We start from the raw sequence: 24,242 nt of genomic DNA, 5'->3' as shown, positions 1-24,242 counted from the left end.
GAGGAAGCAGCATGCCCTTCTGAGCTTTGACGCTTTGACTCAGAATCATACTTGTAGCCCCAGGTCTCATCACCAGTAACCACTTTCTCCAGAAGATTCGGATCGACATTCAACCATTGGAGCATTTCCTGGGAACAGTCATGTGCCGTTTCTTCTGATCCACTGACAAAACTTTTGGCACCAGTTTGGCACACACTTTTCGCATCATCAAATTCTCCATGACAGTCCTCCACACCATACTCTGGCTGAGTCCCAGTTCATCGGCAATTAATCTAGTACTAAGACGACGGTCATTGTTTAAAAGTTCCCGCTCTCTCCACATTTTGATCTGTTCGACGTGATGATGGCCTCCCAGAGCGGTAGTCGTCTTCAACATTCCCGCGGCCTTCTTTGAAACGTTTGTGCCACATGAAAACCATTGCATGGGAGATAGCTTGTCCCTTAAAGACCTCTTCAATCATATCAAGAGTCTCCATAGTGGTTTTATTCAGTCGCACGCAAAACTTAGTCGCATAACGCTGCTCCAAGTGCTGCTCCATTTTTGCCTCTCCCACTTTTCGACCAAGGTCAATGACATACACTCACACTGCAAGCGATGTGCACTCTCCAGGGTTCCAGAGGCCACTGCCGCAGTGTCAGTTCGTTCCCTGAGACCCCCCACTACTTCACCCACCCAGCAGAACCAGTCCACATGCACTCCCCTACTCAGAAATGAATCAGCCTTGAAACTTCTGAATCACACTTTGTAAGTTGAGAAACGTTTTGGATCCATTTCAACCAAATCTGTAGTAACAACTTGTGAGAAAGAAGACATTAACTTAAACTATATTAGTACATCAGTTAATCTCAATGATTCAGCTTCTGTTAGTCTTGATCAGTATAGTGAAAGAAGAGACTTCAGGCAAGGAGATGTCATAGCACTAAAATTATTTTCAGAAGTCATCGAAGAAGTTTTCTGATCATTTGACTGGACACACAAAGAAATTTGTCATAATGAAGCATATCTGACCACCACCTTCCTTTTGCTGGTCAGCATAGTACTATTTGAACACATTGTGAAAAATGAAAGTGTGTGCTGGACCATGGCTCGAACCCAGATCTCTTGCTTATCATGCTTATCATAAGCTATCACTTTAACTGCGAGACTATCTGAACTTCCTTCCAGGCCTTACCTGGTCACTGATGTTTCTCCTATTACTACTGATTACTACAAATAAAGGTTTTTCAGTGGGGTTTGTGGGAATGGTGCTACTGTGGTAATAGATTTGGTGGAGGACCATGACTTACCATGACATAGTGAACTGTACCAGTTTATTAAATATGCTGAAGTGAACTGACTAGAGTCAGTTGGGATGAAATCAGTCTCTCTCTCTCTCTCTCTCTCTCTCTCTCTCTCTCTCTCTCTCTCTCTGACAGAGGCTGAGAGACAGATTGAACGTAGTTAAATATAAATCACAGTATTGGAGAAAAAACCTAGTTTAAGACAACCATTTAAAAGGTTATAATATTGTCATATTGTTTTCTCTGATGATGTGTACTACACTACCAGGAAAAACTGCAACACTAAAAAATAATTAATGTAGAGTAATGAAATTTCAAGAATACCGGCTATATAACAAATGTAGGTGATTAACATTGCAAGACCACAGGGTACTGTTAAGCGTAAGACAAGCCATGCAGATGTGGAATGTTGACATATTAATAACTGGTTTAACCACCAGAGTATTAAATGAAAGCACACAAAGACGCATGCATTGTGTTGTACATGTGCCAGATGTCAGTTGGTAGGATGGAGTTCCATGCATGTTGCACTTGGTCGGGCAATACAGGTACAGTTAATGCTATTAGTGGATGGCGCTGGAGTTGTCGTCCAATGATATCCCAGGTGTGCTCGATTGGAGACAGATCTGGTGATCAAGCAGGCCAAGGCAACATGTTGACACACTGTAGAGTAAGCTGGGTTACAACAGCGATATTTGGTCAAGCGTTATCCTGTTGGAAAAAAACTTGGAATGTTCATGAATGGCAGTGTTGCAGGTCGAATCACCATACTGACATACAAATTTGCAGTCAGGGTGCATGGGATAGGCACAAGAGTGCTTCTGCTGTCATACAAAATTGCACCGCAGACCATAACTGCAGGTGCAGGCCCAGTGTGTCCAGCACACACAGATTAGTTGCAGACCCTGTTGGTCTCCTCCTAACCTCTGTACAGCCATCACTGGCACAGAGACAGAACCTGCTTTCATCAGGAGACACAACAGACCTCCATCCTGCCCTCCAATGAGCTCTCACATGACACCACTGAAGTCGCAAATAGTAGTGGTTTTGTGTCATAGGAATGCACGATACAGTTAGTCGGGCTAGGAGCTGTTCTTGAAGTAACCAATTTGTAACAGTTTCATTGCCACTGTGGTACCAACTGCTGCTCAGATTGCTGGTGCAGATCCTGTATGATTTGCCAGAGACACATGCCAAAAGTGATGGTCTTTCCTCTCGGTAATGCCAAGTGGCCATCCAGAATCCGGTATTCTTTCAACTGTACAGTCTTATGACCGTTGCTGCCAGCAGTTATGTATGGTGGCTACATTCCTACCATGTATTTGTGCAATATCGCAGAAGGTAAATCCGGCTTCTCGTTGCCCTGTTACACGACCTCTTTCAAATTATGTGAGGTGTTGATAATGGTGTCTTTGTCACCTTAAAGGCATTCTTGACTGTCATCAACTCACAACATCCAATTTCATAGGTAAAAAAAATCTTATATAATCCATAACACAAAAGTGGCAGAGCTTATACCTTTAAGATTGACTGTAATGTGATTTCCAGTTCGGGTTCAAAAATTTAGATAATTTTGTTTCATATTATTTCTAATTGTGTTGACAGACTTTGTGCGTGCAAATTGGATGTATTGTGCAGATAACCTGGTAGATGGGGCAACCACAGCTATGAGTATTCATCTTGGGTATTAATAACCATATACCTTTAAGATTGACTGTAATGTGATTTCCAGTTCGGGTTCAAAAATTTAGATAATTTTGTTTCATATTATTTCTAATTGTGTTGACAGACTTTGTGCGTGCAAATTGGATGTATTGTGCAGATAACCTGGTAGATGGGGCAACCACAGCTATGAGTATTCATCTTGGGTATTAATAACCAAGATTATTGTATCACCGATAGTGGTACAGTAATAAAGGAGCAAAATACAGCTGAAGCAGATTATTAATACCCAAGATGGATGTATTGTGTTTTATCAGAGCTTATTGACAATTCATTTTCAGGGAACCAGTCATTAAAATTTTTAAGAAAATTATTTACCTTTTCAAGTGTTGAGGTTACTCCATAACTTGTGCTCACATGAAAGCAAAGATAAATATTTTTGTTTCTTGGATACATGATGACAACTCATTTATATATAACAAGAAAAAGAGCAAACTTACTGTTGATTTCTTTGGTAAACCTGTAGCTACCAGCATTATTCCCCATTCTGGATATTCTGTTTCTTTGTGTACACTCCCTGGGTTTCTTAATGCATCAGTATGCATCGTTTTAGTTAGATGTGGGGAAAACTTGTTATCAACAAGATCTGTAATAATATTCAATCTTTTTTAGGAGAATTTTGTAAACTGCACAATCAGATGCTTTTGACAAAATTATGGGAAATACTAGTTTTTAGTATTTTGTCACTTAAATTTTATATAATCTGTTTTGTTAATTGAAAAATTCGTGTTCTTTTGAGAAACTGTTTTGAAATCCATATGGAGATTGACTAAGTGTCTTATATTGCCTACACTAAAAAAAGGGTGTATTCTAGGTATATAGATAACTGCTATGTCTTCAGAGAGAGCGCGAGCGTGCCCACACACACACACACACACACACACACACACACACTCGTGCGCGCGCGCGAAATACAAATCTCAGAGTCTCTGACACACTACAGCTTTAGGTTTTATCAAATAACAATGTTGTAGATTTTGTGCAACATGCTACTATCCATACTATCCAAAGGTGCTGAACATCTGCAGAACTATCACTAGAGTCATGAAAAGAATTGAGCTGTGCAGACACACTTCCAAAAGTTTACTCCATTGGGTATCAGCGAATGAACATGTGCAAAATATCTTGTTATAGATGTGCCCAAAACTGACAATTAGTCCTGGTGCAAAAATAGTTCACATTTTTGTCTGTATGTATAGTGAAAACTTAGAACATTTACCCTGCTTGTTATTTCGTATTGGTACTCACTTGTTGTTGTTGTTGTTGTTGTTGTTGTTGTCGTTGTCGTCGTCATCTTCAGCCAGAAGATTATTGTTATGCAGCTCTCCGTACTAGTCTGTCGTGTCTGTTTCTCCATTTCTGTGCAACTACTGCTACCTTCATCCATTTGAATCTGCTTACCGTCATCAAATCTTCGTCCCTTACAATCCTCCACCTGCACCCCTCTACCCTCCATTATCAAATTAACTATTCGTTTATGCCTTAGGATGCATTCTACAAGTGGTACACTGTGTATGTATTATTTGTATTAATTTCTACGCAATTTAGCAAGCTATTGTTCCGCACTGACTTGACAGGTATATGTTGATAGTACCATTTCTTTCTGTGCCTAAGAAGCAGGAAACATACTAGTAATGGAAAAATTTTTGTAAAGAACATTCCTAGATTTTCTCTGCCACAAGTGCTCAGCTTGATCATAGTTACAGTACAGTTTTGTGCAGCTGAGGTGTAGTTAGCAAAGTAAGTCATAACTGGAACAATGCATCTGTTGCCAGTATTTCTTAGTTTGTTTGTGATTCATTAATATCCCTCCACATAAACTGTGATGCAAAGGTCTTGAGTACATCTGAAGACTTTGACTTTTTTTTAATGTGGTAAGGAACAAGATAGTTAAGTACAAAGGTCAGTTTGGTGGTACTGAGGTCTTTCACCTTTTGTCAGTAGAACAACTATCTAAATCAGTAACTCAAATCAAACTAAGTCTAAAAATAAACCATGAAGTACACTAGGAGAAAGATACTGTATCTACTATCTAGGGACAGCTCTGATAGGTGCAGGCCAGAGAGAGAGAGAGAGAGAGAGAGAGAGAGAGAGAGAGAGAGAGAGAGAGAAGGGGGGGGGGGGGGGGGCAGCTGGAGGTTGTTAGATTGTTGACATCTGTGAGGTCTCCCCTCTGGGAGTAGCATGTTAAAATCTGATTACAGGGTATATACAACTGGGAAATCTGGTAAAAACCCGGGAATCTTTAAGAATTCCAGGAATTTTCCATTGTTTTAGTTTTCAGTTGTATTTTTGTAGTTTTGACTCATAAGAAACTGACACTCTAACAAAGAATATAACTATATCTCACTACTGCTGAATAACACTGCAGCAATAAAACATAAACGAAAAAAAAAAGAAACAAAACTAGAGTTGCAAAGGAAATACTCCATTTGCAACAACAAAACACACGGCACTCACAGATGTCTGCCAACAGCAAAATGTGTCAAAGGCTTTAGGGCAAAGACTAGACAAAGCTTCACAACAACAAATTATGAGCGTGATGTCACAGTTGTTTCCATTAGGTTCATTTGAGCAGATGCCAGCAGGCTCAAGCACAGTTGAGTTGCGTATGAGCAGTACCTTCTCTCCTTGTCTCACTTCTGGGTACTTAAAGTGTGCCTTTTAGCTATATCGGCAGTAGCAACAAGCCATATGCTACCAAGAAAAATTTTTCTCGCACACCCAACCTCTCAGATTCGCGTACACGCAGATTAGTCTGAATTGTGGATGGGAGCGAGTAGTCCCCACTTGACCAGTGTTTATGTGTAGTGATTTTGCTGTTTCCTCTTCATTTACAGCTCTCATGTCAAATGAACAAAAACGGATCTCTGTGGATGGGAGCCATCAAGTGAATTAAAATACATGCACATTATTACAGAAGGCTAAAGTATGTCATTAGTTACAGTTTTCTTATTTCCACATTTTTGGCCGTCAAGTATCACCTTGCAGAAAATAGTTATTTTTGTCAGTTTGTTAAAGAAATTTGGCTTTTATTAATCTTTTCTTCTGAGGCAGTCAACTTATATGAAACGAAGTGTTTGATTCCACACTACTGGCTGGTTTCAACTGTTCACTGAATTTCAAATGCATGTATTCATCTTTTGGCACATACAGCCTTATGCCATAATGAAGAACCAATCATGAAATAATATAGAAGGAGTGTTCCAAGAAAATTCACATCCCAGAGACCACACTGAAAAGCTTAATATCAGGTTGGGGGCCTACTTCGTCAAGAATATGAACATACGAATCTGTACTTTAAGCCAAATTATGCATTTTACTATGGTTTATGAAATTCAAATGCTGTTGGAGTATCCTCTGATATCCTGTTACATTTATGATGTAATTAAGATCTCTTAATCGTAGCTGTGCACTTGCAGTAACGCCTGTTTTCTGGCGCTCTCTGGCAAATGGTGAAATGAACCTATTTCTAATGGGTAGCAGGAAAATATTGCAAATGGTTTTTGTTTTAGGGCACAAAAAAAACTAGGGTCATATGCGCCTATGTCAAAACTGTGAAACACAAAGATAAAGAGAAGAGTTAAAAACAACTACACGTTGATTCCAATTGACAGAAAGAAGACAGTTAGAAACAGAGATGCGGAGAAAGGTCTATAAAATACGCCATAAAGAAACAGAGGTCCAGAACTAAAAATTAAATGGCCTTGGCCATATTGCTGCAACAAATAAAAAGTAAAATTCCGTCGACAGCCCGGTTCGTAGTTCGCTAAAACGGCCGATAACTCGTATGGCAAACCCAAGTGGGAATGTAAACAGTGCCATTTCATCAGGAAATGGTAGACAGTTAAAAGTTGGCTGCAGTGTTCACAAAGTGGTGGGGGAGCACCACTTAACAAATGACAATGGCTAAAAAGGCATTGCCCAATATGCAACCTAGTTAAAATAACCTCCTCGCAGTGGAAGGGCCGAGAGGATTTCGTCCAAGACACTGGGGAGAGGCTTCATAACCTGGAGCTAATTCCCATGGAGAGAGGAGCAGGGGATGCCAAAGTGACATCACCTCCTGACAGACACCAACACAGAGATCTTCGGAGGGAATATTTGAACTAGTGGGCTGAGGTGCAAGGACTGCAGCCTTGGCAGCAGTGTCAGCAGCCTTGTTTTCTGTCAGACTGACATGACCAGGAACCCACATAAACAGCACAGTGGCTCCATCAAGCGTGAGGAAGTGACAGTTTTCCTCGACTCGTTGCACTAATGGATGGGCGGTGTATAACGCACAGAGGCTTTGACGGGTGCTGAGAGAGTCTGAGCAGATGACACAATTTAAAAGTCTGTGTTGCCGGATGTACTCCGTGACCTGATACAGGGCGAAGAGGTCTGCTGTAAATACTGAGCACTGTGCCAGAAGCCAATACTGAACAACATCGGTGCAAGTGATGAAGGCACACCAACACTAGGGTCAGTCCGAGAGCCATCCAGTGCACACAAAGGTACAGTCGTGAAGTTCCATGTGAAGGTCATGTAAATGAAGGCAATAGAGGGAGGTTGGGGTAGTAGTGTCCTTAGTAAGCAATTGAAGGCCAAGATGAACATGGGCTGCCGCATGAAGCCAAGGTGATGGAAGGTTCACACCCACCAGGAAAGTTGCAGGTAGTGTGAAGTTCAGCTGCTGGAATATGGATGCCTCAGTCCAACAAGGAACTGGGACACAGTGAGGTAAAGAGGAAGTTTGATGAATGGAACATTCTGCAGCAGTAAGGAAAATGTTTGTAAGATAGTCCACCTGGTCATCACAACTGGGGAAATCTTGTTTGTCGACTGTCACCAGGGAGGAGTAAAGCTGCCAGTCGGCCATACTAAGCCGTCATTTGGGTGTGCACGCAGGTGGGGTACAAGTCAGAAAATGGGTAGCACATTGGAAATGATCAATCGAGTAGATGTTGGAAAGAATGGACCACTCGATTGCAAATGGTGGTTTGAAAAGCATTGCTTTCAAAGTAAATTTCCTTTTACGCAAGATAAATTATGTTGTGTATAAGGATGTGCGATGAATTTCTTAAATCACACAGCATCTAACTCTCATTTAAAACTTAACATTTTGAGGACTGGCCACTTAGAAGAATTTCGAGCCCAGAAAACGAGACATATGTGTCATTATTGAAGTTTTACTGGCATTTGTGTGATAGATCTGTGACTGTAACACATGCAGAAAATGACCAACATTATAAGTGAAGGCTTAGCTTTTCTTGTAGCTTATTGATCTTCGAGACCAATATTATATGAAGAAGCCTAGCTTTTCTTGTAGCTACACCATGTATATTAAATTAAACCATTGACTTTTCCTATTTGCGTGTTCGCGTTACTTAACAGTGATGATGCTATTGGCTGTCTACATCACGTGCCCTATGCTCTGAATATGCGCTGTCATCGGCTGGCGAGATTACTTGACATGAGCTATGACTGGCTTACAAGAGGACATTGCAATCTCGATTTCAATGCTTTGGAAACTGACGTGCTGTTTTTGGTGGAATTCGAATTTATACTTTCATAATACAAAAATATGCAGCATATCGTAATGCGAAAATATGCAGCGTACTTGTTGCGCATCGAAGATCTTTCAAATATGTGCTTTTTTTATCTATATATAAAGTTCTACGTCAGTTTATAGAACTTTAACCATTCAAACAGTTGATACGTTTTACAGTTCCGAGGGAAAGAATACTGTCACTTAACATGGAAAAAATGTATTTTCATCTGGGAAAAAAACTATTTTCAACTGGGTAATTTGGGAAAAATCCAGGAATTTTTTTCCTTGTCAATGTAGACATGCCAGATTAACAAATTGCCAATGCTTGATCGCATTTGAATTATATAATTTGATGCAGATGATAAAATACATCTGCAAAGACAGAAATAATCGTGACTTAATATTGTACATGGTGGCAAAAATAAAACTGACCTGAAAAGCAATTTTATTTTTCATAGGTAATGACATTGATGCCAGAAGAAAAGGACCGCGCTGCACCTTCCCCTTATTGTGATTTCTGTCTTGGAGATGCCCAGGAGAATAAGAAGACTGGGCATTCAGAGGAACTGGTGTCCTGTTCAGACTGTGGACGCTCAGGTAGGCGGACAACTCCACCTCCTTCTCGGAGAGCCCGTGGTAAAGGACGATCACGTCGGAAAAATGATCCATTTTTTGTTGCTGAAAGCAGTTGATTCTTTTCTTTTTCGTAATACTTCCCAGAATTATAGCCTGATTTCATTTGAATGTAGAGTTTTATGCAGGTGGCAATAGCATCTGCAGAGACATAAATCTGAGGGAGCTGTTGTCAAGTAGAGCAAAGTGAAATTCTTATTGTTAATTAAAAAAGATTATTTATTGTGATACATGATGTTTTGTGAAATGTTGCCACATAGAAATATATATGCAGCTATAAAATTACTGTGTGGAAGCTACTATTTCCCACTTCAAACCGTTTACTGCAATTTGTGATTTTGATGATACTGGAAAGCTCTTGAGATTTTTACTAGAACAGCATAAGGGTAGTTACAAATCTCCGTAACAGTTGTTACTTCAAACAATCTGAAGTGACTTAACAAATATATATTGTTACTCTATGAGAAAAGTCAAATTCTGACTTCCTTTTAGGATATCTCAGGACAAAAGCAGTTCATATCTGATTATTGACACATCTTCAGGCCTTAGCGTAGATAACTCAATTTGGTGTTTTAAGTTTAACATTCTTATTTCCGCTAACATGAAGAAACATATCTGACAGCAGAGATGCAATTATATTCATTGTAGATCAGGCTAAAATGCCTAAGTATCTGTGATAATAAACATGTGAATCTCACAAACAATATTCAGAAAATTTTCTTCTTGTTTATAGGGCTATAGTGCAATTTTTTAACAGTGCTGTTGGAGTTTAAATAATTATACATTTTAATATAAATATCTGAAGAGCTTATATTATCACTGAAACTTATTTATGATAAGAAAAGAATTTTCCAAATTTTGTAGTTTTGTTTTAAGTATTAGGAAAAAACCAACATTTTGTGTTAGAAAATATGGTATAAAAATACAAACAAAAGAGCTTCCATAAAAAATGTATGTCAAAGAAAAAAATTGTGAAAGTCAAGTGCAAAAGTTATTTATCAAGGACTATTTTTTTCCACAACATTAAGACATTTATATCCTGTGACATTGCACATAATGCAATTGGTTTCCAACAAAATAACAGGCAGAAATTGTTGCTTCACTGGGTTTGTTGCTGTTTTTGGAAGTGATTTGAAAAAAAAAATTTCTTCGTTTTCTACATGCAGAAAGGTTATGTAGTTTAGATAACATAAACGCTAATTCTGTGACTTAGTCAGTTCACAGTTGAGTTCTGTAGAAACAAGTGTGAAAAATATGCTTACATCCATAGAAGAAAAATATTCATTCATTTCTGTACTACAAATCAGCAGGACAGCACTCAGAATATCTCTTGTTATCATCCTAATGCGATTTTTTGTGAATTAAAGACCTGAAAAAGTTACAGAAATTGCAAATTTTCTATTTATAAGCATATGCATTTTTTGCGTAGAAAACTACATACACAGTAAGTAAATGGAAAAGATGTTTAATGAAGTTATCCCAACCTGCTTACAGCATTGTCATTATACAGCCATTTACAAACAATTTTAAGAGTTTGTTGAACAATTTAGAGTGTGTATTTTTTACAAAATGAGTGAATCAAAATATAGATAAATTCTCTATGATGCACATAGCAGAGAAATCTTCCATAAACAGCAAGTACAGTTTTATTCACCATGGAATTTCATGAGTATGCTGCAGTAATGGAATTTAATTTCAGTTTAGATCACTTTATCTTTTTTTAATATCAAATTTACCTACTATTACTTATAAAGTTGTTCCTTCAACTTGAAATATGTAAATTGTTAATGAATGACTGTATGCAGCAGTTACAGTTATTGATCATTAAGATTGGATTGTATTCTACATATAAGTGGAAAGAATGACTGGCATGTAAAAGTTTAGTTCTCTAATTCATTATGTCATATCGGTACGTATGTTTGATACACAACAGTCTGTCATGATAATGGAGTAATTTGAAATTTTATATTGGAGGAGGTCAGGTATCATTTGTGTTAGAATTGTCAAATTTTATTGTGTTGTTTTTGACTGCTGACTTACTATGTAACCCAAAGTTCATATTGTTAATGAATGGGAATAGGCAAAGTTTTGAGTGATAAAACAGTTTGAAGAGATTAAGAATTTATTGTAGCTTTTGCTTTGATTATCAAAATTTTGATAGCTAAACATAGCAATTTTGCTATTCTAAAATAATTATTTGTAACTGTTGAGTCAATCACTTGGTGACCTTGAGGCATACATCATAAAGCAGAAGTCACTTTGATGTGGCAGTATGAGACTTGATACAGTAATTGTATTTGATCTGACATAGGAGGAGCTCATGCAAAGTAAGGTGGGGGAAGAAAAGCCAATGTGAAGAAAAGAAACTTATTGCTACGAGACAGATGGACATCAAATAAATGTAGAAAGATGCACAACAGAAGACTTACGCAGTTAAGCAGAGAGAGAAGACAAACTAACACTAAAAAAAGAAGACTGGGAGAAAAGGAGGAGAAGTGCATTAGGATACACAATGTCCTCTCAGGGTTTTCAGTTATTCTGAATACCTCTCCCTTGATAAGACATTCCTATATTATTCTTTCCATATCCTTACACCACATTTCTAGACAACCAGTATTTGACATACTACCAGTTTCAATCAATTATAGAGTTTTCCGTGGTAAATCTATTCTGTGTTAACCATCACCTCCAAAACCTCACATAAAATGTGGTTCCTCATATCGAAAATGCAGTCAGCTTCATCTGCCATTTCTCTGTTGTATTCCCATATTGCAGAATGAGCGTCTAGTCATAACTATGTATCTACTTGTACCAAATTACATTGAACATTTTCTCACTTAGCAACTGACATAATTGAAATAAATATTGTTGTTCTAAGTTTCCACAGCCATGCCATCGTAATCCACATAATTTCCTTTTAGTGTACACTGACTGTTTATTAAATTTGTATTTCTTTCTTGTATGTGACCTTGTTCACTGAGACATCAGTGTCTCTAGTGTTCCTAAAACATTTTGTGCAGTTGCGAAACACAACTGTTTTTACACGTAAATTATGCCAAGCTTCTCAGAAGACAAATTTTCCATAGCTTCACTAGTCTTTCATGAACAGATTACTTTTTTCTGAGATTGTCAACCAGTGACAAAACAGGAAAGCATTAATCACATGTTACTGTACTGACAGTAATGGTGTTACTATTCCTGTCTGTGCTGCTTTTGTTCAGTTATTGAAAAGATGCCAAAAATTCCAGATTTACTAAATTAACTGTACTGACTTTCTGACCCCCCCCCCTCTCCATCTCTCTCTCTCTCTCTCTCTCTCTCTCTCTCTCTCTCTCTCTCTCTCTGTGTGTGTGTGTGTGTGTGTCTCTTTCTCTCTCTCTCTCTCTCTCTCACACACACACACACACACACACACACACACACACTGCTGTTTCAAATCTCCAGAAACATAAATCAGCTGTTACAATAGGTGCATTTCTGTAACCTAGTTAGAATGAATTTTAATACTCCTTTAATGGCTACCTTTGTCCTTTCTTCATTATGCATTCTTTTCCTTAGTCATTCACATCATTTTGCACTAACTATGAAATTCATAAACCTTTCAGTACTCACTGTTCCTTTAAATTTAATTCGTCTATATTAATGAACTGCAGTGTTTAATGTCTTCCCTTGTTTTCACCCATTTAGAACTCCATCATCTTTTTCAAGGTTTTTTTCTCTTTTTCCTTTTCTCTCTTGCTCATATTCTCCAAGATTTGAGCTATTGTTAGAAAGTTTGATGAACTGTAAAGTTAATTTTTAAAAACCTTGCTTTTTAGTGTGTCTTATTCATAGTTTACCATTTCATTGCTGAAAGTAGTGGAGATGTGCTCTTCTGTATCATTGTTTTTGTTTTCCTTTCTGTAGTATTAGTTCTTAGGCATATTGTACAATTCAAACTACAAATGAATATATAACTGAATTGAGTGGGCACAGTACAAATATTACGAAAGTTCCTCATAATAAAATGTTGGCTCACCATTATTAATTACCCACCACATCACTTCTTTATGATATTTGATTTTTACTATAAAAAAAAATCAGTATAATGGTACAAACATGTCTCTTTTCATATTGGTACTAAGAAAGTGATGTAGAAATGAAGTGGTTTTTTTTCCCGTGTATGTTAATACTACTTGTTAAAAGAGTTAATTTTTGCAGCATATAATGTTTGCCTACTATTTATATGGCAGCAAATAGCTCATCACCCATCCCCCCCCCCCCCCCCCCCCCCGCCACATTTTTCCCCTAACCTTATATCCTGCTCTTCCTTTACCTACCCTTGCTAGTGCACTCTCTCTCATTGATATTTTTATCCTCATTTACATATGTCTTTTGAGATTGAATCAGGAGGCATATAATACACATTCCAAGATTTGTTAGGATTAGTGGTGTTACACTTGATATCTACTGTTTAGATCTTCCTTCTTCTCATCTTCTCTTTTGCACCACTATTCCTTTTGTAGTCATATGCTATTCTTCTTCCTCCACTTCCTCTTCTTGTCCATTTATTTCACAACAGTTAGCATTGCCACTCTGATTATGCCAGTTTTTTTATGCTGTTATTATGCCATTACAGAATAAGATCTAATTCTTTGATTACTTTGAACCTTATATTAGGGGATAAAAAGAGACCAAATATTTCAAGAATGCATAGTATACAAAATGAGAGAGAGATATCGTTATTATGTTAAGCTTTTAATGTTATAGAAAATGGACAATTGAAGTTGCTTATCTGTTTTCATAAGTAGTTGTTTAAGTAATCAGTTTTCTTAGATATTATATATCTGTAAAATTAGCCGTTCAGTCTTGGTAAATGTTAGGTAGTGAAATATCTCAGCAATGAGCTCACATCTTGTTTCACTTGATACAATATCAATATATAACCAATCATGCAGAAAATTGTTGCTTGGATATGCCTGTCATTCTATAAAGCTGCAGTGATATTTATCTGTAGCATAGAAGGGCAACTGTGCTCATTCCCTCGATTTTGTAGACCTACTCATATATTGGAGCTTAGAATTTAGCAGTTAATTTTATTTGGGGTAGAAGGGTAACATCGCCTTAATAATGTCTGAAGCAGGAGTCCATAGAACTAGTCAGATAAGCTGACATACAAATTTCAAATTGGAGTTGTCACATTAGGGTATGAATTCCACATATTACACTAATGTATGTAAATTGGTTTTATTGTGCCATGGTTCTTAGCGTTGATGTCCTTACTGTAAATTTAGTAGTATATGGACTTAGTAGACGGTACTGAGAAAGCACAGATGGAAGATCTATTAGTTGGCCTGCAAGTTTTGTTCATTAATTTACAATAGCTTGAGTGCTAGAGACCTCTCTATCAAGAGGAGTGGTCACAAATTGTTGTACCAGCAACACAAACTATCATGATGATTGTTGTGCTATGAGAAGTGTGTACTTGTAGCTTCATTCATTTCCTTTTTTTCCCCCATCAGTGTAGATGGAAACTAGCTTACCTACAGATACTGAGTTTGTCATACCCATTTGGGCTTCATCATTTTATGTAACAAATATTTTATAGATTATGTTCCAAAATTTAGTAATTTTTTATTGATTAAAATGCCATTAGTAAGAGACATTTTATATAAAATGCCATTAGTAAGAGACATTTTATATAAAATATGAAGATACATCACAAACATCTCAATAATTACATGTGACTTTTTAAATGACTGTAATTAAATTCCAAATATATTCACACATTTTTTATGGCACTGATTGGAAATTAAACCTAGATATGACATGTCATTATATGCCACAACTGCTGTTGGCTTTGACATCTCTCAATGTAATTTGCTTACAACCTTTACTGTGGGCTTTGTCATTTGTGCCCAAGATACAAATGTTTGTCATATCTTTCCATAGAAATGTTGTTCCTTTCCCCTGCTGAAAGGCAGCAATTTCCCTCTTGTGCTTCATATTACAACATGATAGAGGCATGTCTCTTCCAGATAGCATCACAAGTATGCATATATCAGACCTGTGAGAAATAGGTAGATCAGTTAGTCGAGGAGAGAAGTGTAGCAATCATCGATGGCCAAACCCTTTGTTCAGAACTGAATTTACAACTGCCATTACAATCTGAATTAATGGAGGCCCGTCTTTGTATGTTTTGTCAAATTTGGTTCCCTTCCATGTGTATATTATGAAAGATCACATACTCCTGCTTCATGACTTCAAAGCTTGAATGTTTTGATTCTAAACCTTACTCTTTTCACTGGTACATACTTTGCTCACCCTTCAACCAATAACACAAAACAATAATAAACAGAGTTCAAATTGTTTCAAGTGTTGTTGCTAACATACTCTAGTTCTTGGTGTTATGTTAAGTGATTACTTTTGTTGAGAGCCTTTTTATTGTTTCATTTCTTCTTTTACCTTTTGTTCTGCTTTTCTGCAGCCTTCAATTTCTTTTGCTGCCACTGGATTCTTACAAAGTTTAGCTATCATTTTCAGTATGTCATTGTCTGTTCGCTCATTATGGCTATGTTGTGATGGAAGGTCCGTGGTGGAATATAAATAATGAAGGATTTAAAAGCGATAACTCAACTTGTAGTTTGAGGTGTTGAGTTGTAAATAGGCGACACAAAAACAAAAGTGAAAATGTTATGAAACTTTTGGCGATTGTCCTCCTGCTGACCTAACTTGTACAGAAAACACATATCCACAGACAGCCTTCATGGCTACATTGCCCCAGCCAACTACATTGTACTTGCAGTGCAGCTCAAGTTGATGAGAAATAAGTATGTTGACCACCACTTATCAGCAAGAAAGTGCCAAACTATTTTAATTCTTTTAAAATTACTGTTTATGTCCGTTTCTGGTCAATTCTTAGTCTCTTTATAATTTCATGTTGCAAAAGTGTTTGCAATGCTCTACCATGTACATATCTTAAAAATATTTTTAACTATCTTTTTCAGTCTTGTATTACCTATTTCTGATCTTTGTGCTTTTTTTCTCCACCCACTGGGAAAGAATTTTTACTAGCTTTTATCAGTCTTCATAGTTAAGTCTTTGAGGGAGCAAAGGATCTCCTTTAATGATAATTTGTCTCAAACAACATTCTGGACTGTTAGACCACAAGTTATTTTCACTTAATCTAAATTCTTAAAATGATGCAGAATATTAGTGCAGCATCATCATGCCATTCAGATGACAGCATATTTATTCCAAGAGCACAGAGTTGTTCTATTGTAATGTATATCTTAAAACTTGTTGGTTATAATAGTCAAAGGATTTGAGTAGTTTACAATCTGTCCCTATCAGAAATTTAATATACAGAACATATTCATAATAAACCACTCATGAAGGCTTTTTTCACAAAAACATTAAGAAAACAAAATAATAGGAAATATATACTCAGAAAAAAATATTTTTGCTTACTTCTTTATATGATAAGTTTTCTCTGATATTCACCTGTTAGATATCTTTTGTGCTAGTTCCATAAGGGAGTCCATAGTTCATTTGTGTTGTTAATATAGCAGAATCCAAGGAGGGTCAACCTCATAGGTGATATTACAGTATTAGAATTGCCCATTTTTTCAAACCTCGAGGAACAATGACTAATCTGAATTATGCATTACAGATTTGTTTGTAGATGTATTTTTAAAATTTTACATAAATAATGTGATATTACTTCCAAAGTGTGTTGATATGATAATTTTTGTCTTATTTATTTATTAGTTTGCATTTTTATCAAACAGTGTATTTAAATATGTTGTTTTTACTGAAAATATTTCATGTTAACATTGTTGTATTTGCACTTCTTTAATCATCTCTGTCATTAAAACATGTACGTACCTATGTGAGTGGCATTCTCACTATGTTCTTCAGATTATTAGATAATTCTAATTTAAGTATGAAACTTAGGCATTAAAAAGCTTAAACCAGAATACTTTTCACCATAATTTTATAGTGTTTGTGATATACAATTTTCTCATTGTACTAAATATGTTTTCATGCTATGTATAACACTCCAACCACCACAACTGTCAATACCCCCAAAGTTGTTTTGAAATTCTTATCTTTATTGGATGGGTTTATAAACATGCTGACACTGTCAAGTGATCCGTAGGTAGGAATTGCACTTGATAAAAGTATCGGAGAATCCTGTAGTCAATAAACAATTGCTGAATTTTGAAATTAGTTATGAGAGTGGCAGACTTTTGTTTGGCCTTGTCTGCATTAGGTACACAGAGAACACAAGATTATGTGTGATGTACACATTATGAATAAATGCAGTTGGCAGTTGATTGTGCAGTTGTTTTTATTATTGTTAGGTATTTCAAGTAATGAAGTTCAGAACTTTATAATTTTTGTTGTTGGTAACCAAAGTGTTTGGGAAGTACATCTTCCAAACTTAGTAGTGTTCACAAAAAAGGAACAATGATGAAAAGAAATAGTTTTGCTTGTTATATTATAATGTTGCATGGTGTTATAAAATTATTTTCACATAGTCTGCATGTTTTACCTGTGTTCCACTTTTACTGTTTGTATGACTGCCATTTGAATGCTTATAATATTTCAAACTTTTGTCTGAGAGCCATATGGTTAAAACACGTGCCTTTTCAATCAGAAGTAATAATTGTAATACGTTACCATATATTTTACTTTATATATACACAGATTTATTGAGATTTAATGTGTAGACCATTTGATTCTTAAGCTATCCAGGGAGATAAATAATGGTATTTTTTCTTACTTATAAAATTTTTAAACTGTTTATGTTGTTAACACAGATGATTAGTCTCTGTGGAAGTAAAGGATAAAACACCAAAACATTCAACATGTTTATTAATGCACTTCGTTAGTCTCATTAGAACTATCAACTTTGTCAATCTTAATAACTTTTGAGTGGCAGTCCTTACATTTCATCATTTTTCCTTTTTTTGGTTTGTGAGTTTTTTATATTTATGTATGAAAATCCTTACAGTATTGCAGGAAAAATTCTGGAACACCAAAACTTGTGGAACAACAAACAAGAGCTTAAGAACTTAGTTCCTAAATTTTGTGTGGCTGTGGGTGTGTGGCTGGATGTGTGCATGAAAATTAAGAAAGAGCAGTATGAATGAACACCATGCAGCTGTTGCTACAGAATATTCATTTATATTTTCTGTCTCTGAATTGTTTAATTTTGAAAAAATGATAATTATGGAAAAGAACTTGTATATAAATAAGTAGCAGATACTTCTGACATTTGAACAACATTATGTTTTAAATATATGATTGCCGTTTTACATTAAAAAGTATCGGACATATTTTGTCAAAATATAAATAAAAATTTAATGTTCTGTAGTAGTTACAGCTTATATTTGCTGTTAAGTATTAGTAGTAAATGAAATACTCACTTGTGATAGTTTGTAATGTGCATTACTTTCAGCACTATGTTATTCAAAATAAATTGTTAGTTGTTGCTCTCATCTTATTCTGCCTTTTGCTGTTAGAAGATCTATTATTTTGTAAAAAATGTTTATATTCTGCAATTTATAATATATTGAAAACTACTTTTTTGATGTTTCTTAAATTACTTAAAATGTTGTCATTGTAAATTCATGTTGCACATACGTTATGAGTTATTCTCAGAATCAGGCACTTACTGCTTCTCATTGATTTCATTAAACTACTATGTAACTGGTAATGCAATCCACTGGAATCATACAGTAGTCATGTGTAACACAGACTTGCAGTCCAGCTTTGTAGAATGGTGAATTGATTTATGTCCTCACTGTATTTCTCTGGCTGTCACTGCATATGATTTAAAGATTGATATTTTGTATTGTATTTCTGTCTGTACTTGTGTTCTGTAAAATAATTTTACTCATTCTGCAGTTTGGTAATGAACAGTACATTTGTCCTTCATTCCCTTGAAAAAAATAACAATAAATACACTTTTAGTCAAACAAATATGTGAATATTAATTTTCCTATTCTTAAAAGTGTGCCGAGGACCTGTGAAGTGGCACGTGTGCTGTTCTTTGTTGTTTTTCTCATTTTATGTATGGACACAGGCACATTCAGTAATTCTGACAGTCAGAGAACATTCAGTGCTAGCAAGTGTGAAAATTCACCGTTCTTCGGCACAGTATGATTCCTTATTGCATTTTCCCCCTTTAATGCGACTTTCAGCAGGTAGGTGTTAATTCACCAAAGTTTTGCTGGTATCTTATTTTTTTAAAGTTATGTAATAATCAGATGAATTTCAGTCAGTTCTTTGACCACTTGGACATCTATACTCGAGGCCCCATTGCAGACCTTATACACGCAAACTGGAATAAAATATTTCTGTTACATATTCATATAACTCATGATCATCCAAGACAATATAAATCACACAAATATGGGCAACAAAAAGCGAAAGATCCAAAAAATTTTGTTTCACATACACACACACACACACACACACACACACACACACACACACACACACACACAGTTCTAGGGTGTGGGAAATGAATTAATTGAATGTGTAGCATGTAGTATTCATAACAAAATATTATTGATTTCATTGATTTCAAATGATTGAATACTATTTATTATTTGTTAGGTCAGGTATCAGATGCCTCTGTTGATACAGTAAAATGCTTTAGAAACAGATTCACATGATTTGGCAAAATTGATAGTACACATAGTAATTAATGTTACTGAAGAATGTGCGAACAAAATAGATATTCAGCACTGTGATTTTTTTTATCGTAACAAAGTCATCTGTTAACTAAATACTGATTACCGTAATAGTTCAAGGAACTATCAAATTTAGATTGTTAGATAAGCTGATCTGTTTGAAAAGAAATTGGAACTTGATTTAAATGTTAATGTTCACTTGGGTTTTTTCCCCTCTTCTCCTCACATTATTTTCCACACATTAGCTGCAAAATTGAGCAACATCTTTATAATATGAATGTTCATTTTATTGATATAACCACATAGCTTTCTATGGCTGATGTCAGTTTCTTTAAAATTCTGCTGAGAGAGGTGTTGTGTCACAATATGAAATTTTTAAATGGCAAAGTAAGTAATGTTTAGGTTCTATGGCAGCAGCTCTCTTTGAGACCCAGAGTACACCCAGAGAAAGCATACTGCAATGAAATTTTTATTATTTTAGTATTCTGGTCTTTCATGTTGCTACGTAGCAGTAGACCCAAAAGGAATGTGAAGAAAATTTATTGCATTATTCTCTTAGAATATGTTGGATGAAATGCGAATTCCAATCATATGCAGCTTAGAAATCAAAAGATGAAGCTGTTCGGCTTTAAACCCTTCAATTTTCTTTGTAATTTAGTTAAGTGTTGCTGTTGTAAATTGTTTCATTCATAGGCTATTGAAGCTAGGCTACACATTTTTCTGGCACAGATAATTATCTGTTGTTCTGTCGGTTGAAATTGTAATATTATTAGATTCGTTGCTTTAGCAAAATGACTGTGGATTCCTTGTTGAATTCAAAACTTGGCTATCTGTCTAATATTATTATCTGTATGAGTACAGCCAAAATTATATACAATCCTGGTTCCTTAACAGATTTAGAAGTATATCAACAGTGGAATTTCCATAATGATTACAAAGGCAGATCACAACCCACATTCAAGTGATGAACAAAAAGGTAGACAAATTTACAAAAAGCTGAAATATTTGTAAAGCTATTAAATCAAAGTGTTTCTTTATAACTGAATAAAAAACCACGCTCAAATGTCTGAATTGAAAGAGCATCTCCCACCTAAAGTAGGAATCTGATCAAGTCCCCATACATCTTTAGTATGCCACAAATATTTAGCACAGTAGTTACCGTGTTTACTCGAATCTAAGCCGCACCTGAAAAATGAGACTCGAAATCAAGGGAAAAAAAATTTCCCGAATCTAAGCCGCACCTGAAATTTGAGACTCGAAGTTCAAGGGGAGAGGAAAGTCTTAGACCGCACCTCCAAATCGAAACAAAGTTGGTCCATTGTAACATGAGACACAATTTAGGTCGAATGGATGAAGATACAGTTACAGTAGTTTGGTTTGAGTCATAATCTTAACAGTTAAGCATTACCAAGTAGCCATTGCTATGTGTCAGGCACTCCATCTGTATTTATACGGGTACCCTTCCTTTTTAAGGTGCTTTGTCTGGTTTGAATCGATTGCTTATTTTGCTTTGATCTGATAAGTGCCGGTCTCTTTGTTATAGGTGTTTACGTCACTCTAACGTAAGCTGAAAATGCATTATTGTACTGTCATGCATTGTTTGTCGCATTCTGATAATTAGTGTTTACGACCTGTCGCCGCTCGCGGCATGGCTTGCTTTTGTGCGCGCTACCGCCGCTTACAATAAAAAAAAAGTGAGGAATTGTCTCATAAGCAAAACAATGGCAAGAGACTGCTATTTGTTGTTACTTACTGGGTTGCTTTCTTTGATAATGATCAACAAGAACCAAATAATAGACTGCATATGATAGAAGATGTTCTGAACAAGAGTTTAGCGAAAATTTTTCTCCATTTGAAAATCTTTGCAGACGCCTATTTAGTACATTACATTCTGCACAGGAATTAGTCATCTTAGATTTAAAAATCTCGTCAGTTGCCGTGCTTCATTTCTGACTGTATCACTATTCAGCTTAAGAATAATACGAATATAAACATGATGTTACATGTATATTCTGCTGCGTTTGCTGTTGTCTCACTCTAGTTTTTAGGCAGACAGGATTTAAATGAGCTAGTAGCAAACACGAAAGAATACATGGCATATTGTTTACATTCTCCTACCTTTTCTTTAATTTATTTACTGACACAGAGGTTTTGGCGCCAGTATTTATCTTTGTGCCTGCAAAGCATGCCTGTGTAGCCGTACATATATTCGACAGCAGAAGTTAGTTGTGGTGGCACCTACCAACATTTTTCAGAACTTCCACTTACTTTGCACTCGATTCTAAGCCGCAGGCGGTTTTTTGGATTACAAATACCAGAAAAAATGTGCGGCTTAGATTCAAGTAAATACGGTACGTGGCTAGTGCAAAAGAAATTCCAGTATTTATCAATGTCCTTTTTTTTTTTGTTGGCAATGTACACTTCTTTCATCAATATTTGTATTTAATGATATAGATTCTAAAACAGCAGTTGCAAAGTTTTCTCAGTAGGTTCTTGGTTTCTCACCTCTTCTCATTGCAACATGCCTGGTGTAGTATTTGCTGTCTTCTAGCTGATACGGAAACTTGCAAACAAGGCAGGTTCGACCCTTCAATCTATGTTACCAATTTAGTAATTTTTGTTTCATTTTCCCCACAGTTAAAGCAGAACAGTTGTGACAAATAATTTTCACTCAGCTTCATTCAGTTTTCAAAATAACTTCATTGTCAGCATGTGCATGTTTTGTATTTAATGTTCTGATGATGTGGTGCTTCATGTTCTAATAGTATTATAAATATCACAATATTGTGAAAAGCCGTCTCTCACTTAAAAATGTGTCTTGCACACTAAACTGTTTCTTTAGCGTGTTGTTATTGTGGTCTTCAGTCCTGAGACTGGTTTGTTGCAGCTCTCCATGCTACCCTATCCTGTGCAAGTTTCTTCATCTCCCAGTACCTACTGCAACCTACATCCTTCTGAATCTGCTTAGTGTATTCATCTCTTGGTCTCCCTCTACGATTTTTACCCTCACGCTGCCCTCCAATGCTAAATTTGTGATCCCTTGATGCCTCAGAACATGTCCTACTAACCGGTCCCTTCTCGTCAAGTTGTGCCACAAACTCCTCTTCTCCCCAATTATATTCAATACCTCCTCATTAGTTATGTGATCTACCCATCTAATCTTCAGCATTCTTCTGTAGCACCACATTTCGAAAGCTTCTATTCTCTTCCTGTCCAAACTATTTATCGTCCCTGTTTCACTTCCATACATGGCTACACTCCATACAAATACTTTCAGAAACGACTTCCTGACACTTAAATCTATACTCGATGTTAACAAATTTCTCTTCTTCAGAAATGCTTTCCTTGCCATTGCCAGTCTACATTTTATATCCTCTCTACTTCGACCATCATCAGTTATTTTGCTCCCCAAATAATAAAAATCCTTTACTACTTTAAGTGTCTCACTTCCTAATCTAATTCCCTCAGCATCACCCGACTTAATTCGACTACATTCCATTATCCTCGTTTTCCTTTTGTTGATGTTCATCTTATATCCTCCTTTCAAGACAATGTCCATTCCGTTCAACTGCTCTTCCAAGTCCTTTGCTGTCTCTGACAGAATTACAATGTCATCGGCGAACCTCAAAGTTTTTATTTCTTCTTCATGGATTTTAATACCTACTCCGAATTTTTCTTTTGTTTCCTGTACGGCTTACTCAATATACAGATTGAATAACATTGGGGAGAGGCTACAACCTTGTCTCACTCCCTTCCCAACCACTGCTTCCCATTCATGTCCTTCGACTCATAACTGCCATCTGGTTTCTGTACAAATTGTAAATAGCCTTTCGCTCCCTGTATTTTACCCCTGCCACCTTTAGAATTTGGAAGAGTATTCCAGTCAACATTGTCAAAAGCTTTCTCTAAGTCTACAAATGCTAGAATCGTAGGTTTGCCTTTCCTTAATCTTTCTTCTAAGATAAGTCGTAAGGTCATTATTGCCTCACGTGTTCCAATATTTCTACGGAATCCAAACTGATCTTCCCCGATGTCGGCTTCTACCAGTTTTTCCATTCATCTGTAAAGAATTCATGTTAGTATTATGCAGCTGTGACTTATTAAAATGATAGTTCGGTAATTTTCACATCTGTCAACACTTGCTTTCTTTGGGATTGGAATTATTACATTCTTCTTGAAGTCTCAGGGTACTTCGCCTGTCTCATACATCTTGCTCACCAGATGGTAGAGTTTTGTCAGGACTGGCTCTCCCAAGGCTGTCAGTAGTTCTAATGGAATGTTGTCTACTCCCGGGGCCTTGTTTCTGCTCAGGTCTTTCAGTGCTCTGTCAAACTCTTCACGCAGTATCATATCTCCCATTTCATCTTCATCTACATTCTCTTCCATTT

At 36.3% G+C, this 24,242-nt stretch overlaps 1 protein-coding gene across 3 annotated transcripts in view; it reads left to right on the top strand.

Annotated features, from left to right (window-relative positions):
• LOC126236301 (zinc finger protein ubi-d4) overlaps nucleotides 1–24,242 on the top strand; it is a 223,512-nt gene that overhangs the window by 164,940 nt on the left and 34,330 nt on the right. For all 3 annotated transcript variants that reach the window (XM_049945499.1, XM_049945498.1, XM_049945497.1), the window contains one exon: nucleotides 8,995–9,133. In XM_049945499.1, the coding sequence (XP_049801456.1) occupies nucleotides 8,995–9,133 (139 nt within the window). The remainder of the gene's footprint in view (nucleotides 1–8,994; nucleotides 9,134–24,242) is intronic.

This window comes from Schistocerca nitens, chromosome 2 (assembly GCF_023898315.1).
Source record: "Schistocerca nitens isolate TAMUIC-IGC-003100 chromosome 2, iqSchNite1.1, whole genome shotgun sequence".
Taxonomy (NCBI): Eukaryota; Metazoa; Arthropoda; class Insecta; order Orthoptera; family Acrididae; genus Schistocerca; species Schistocerca nitens.
The sequence above is the reverse complement of the archived record's forward strand: the minus strand, read 5'-3'. Positions and strand labels throughout refer to the sequence as shown.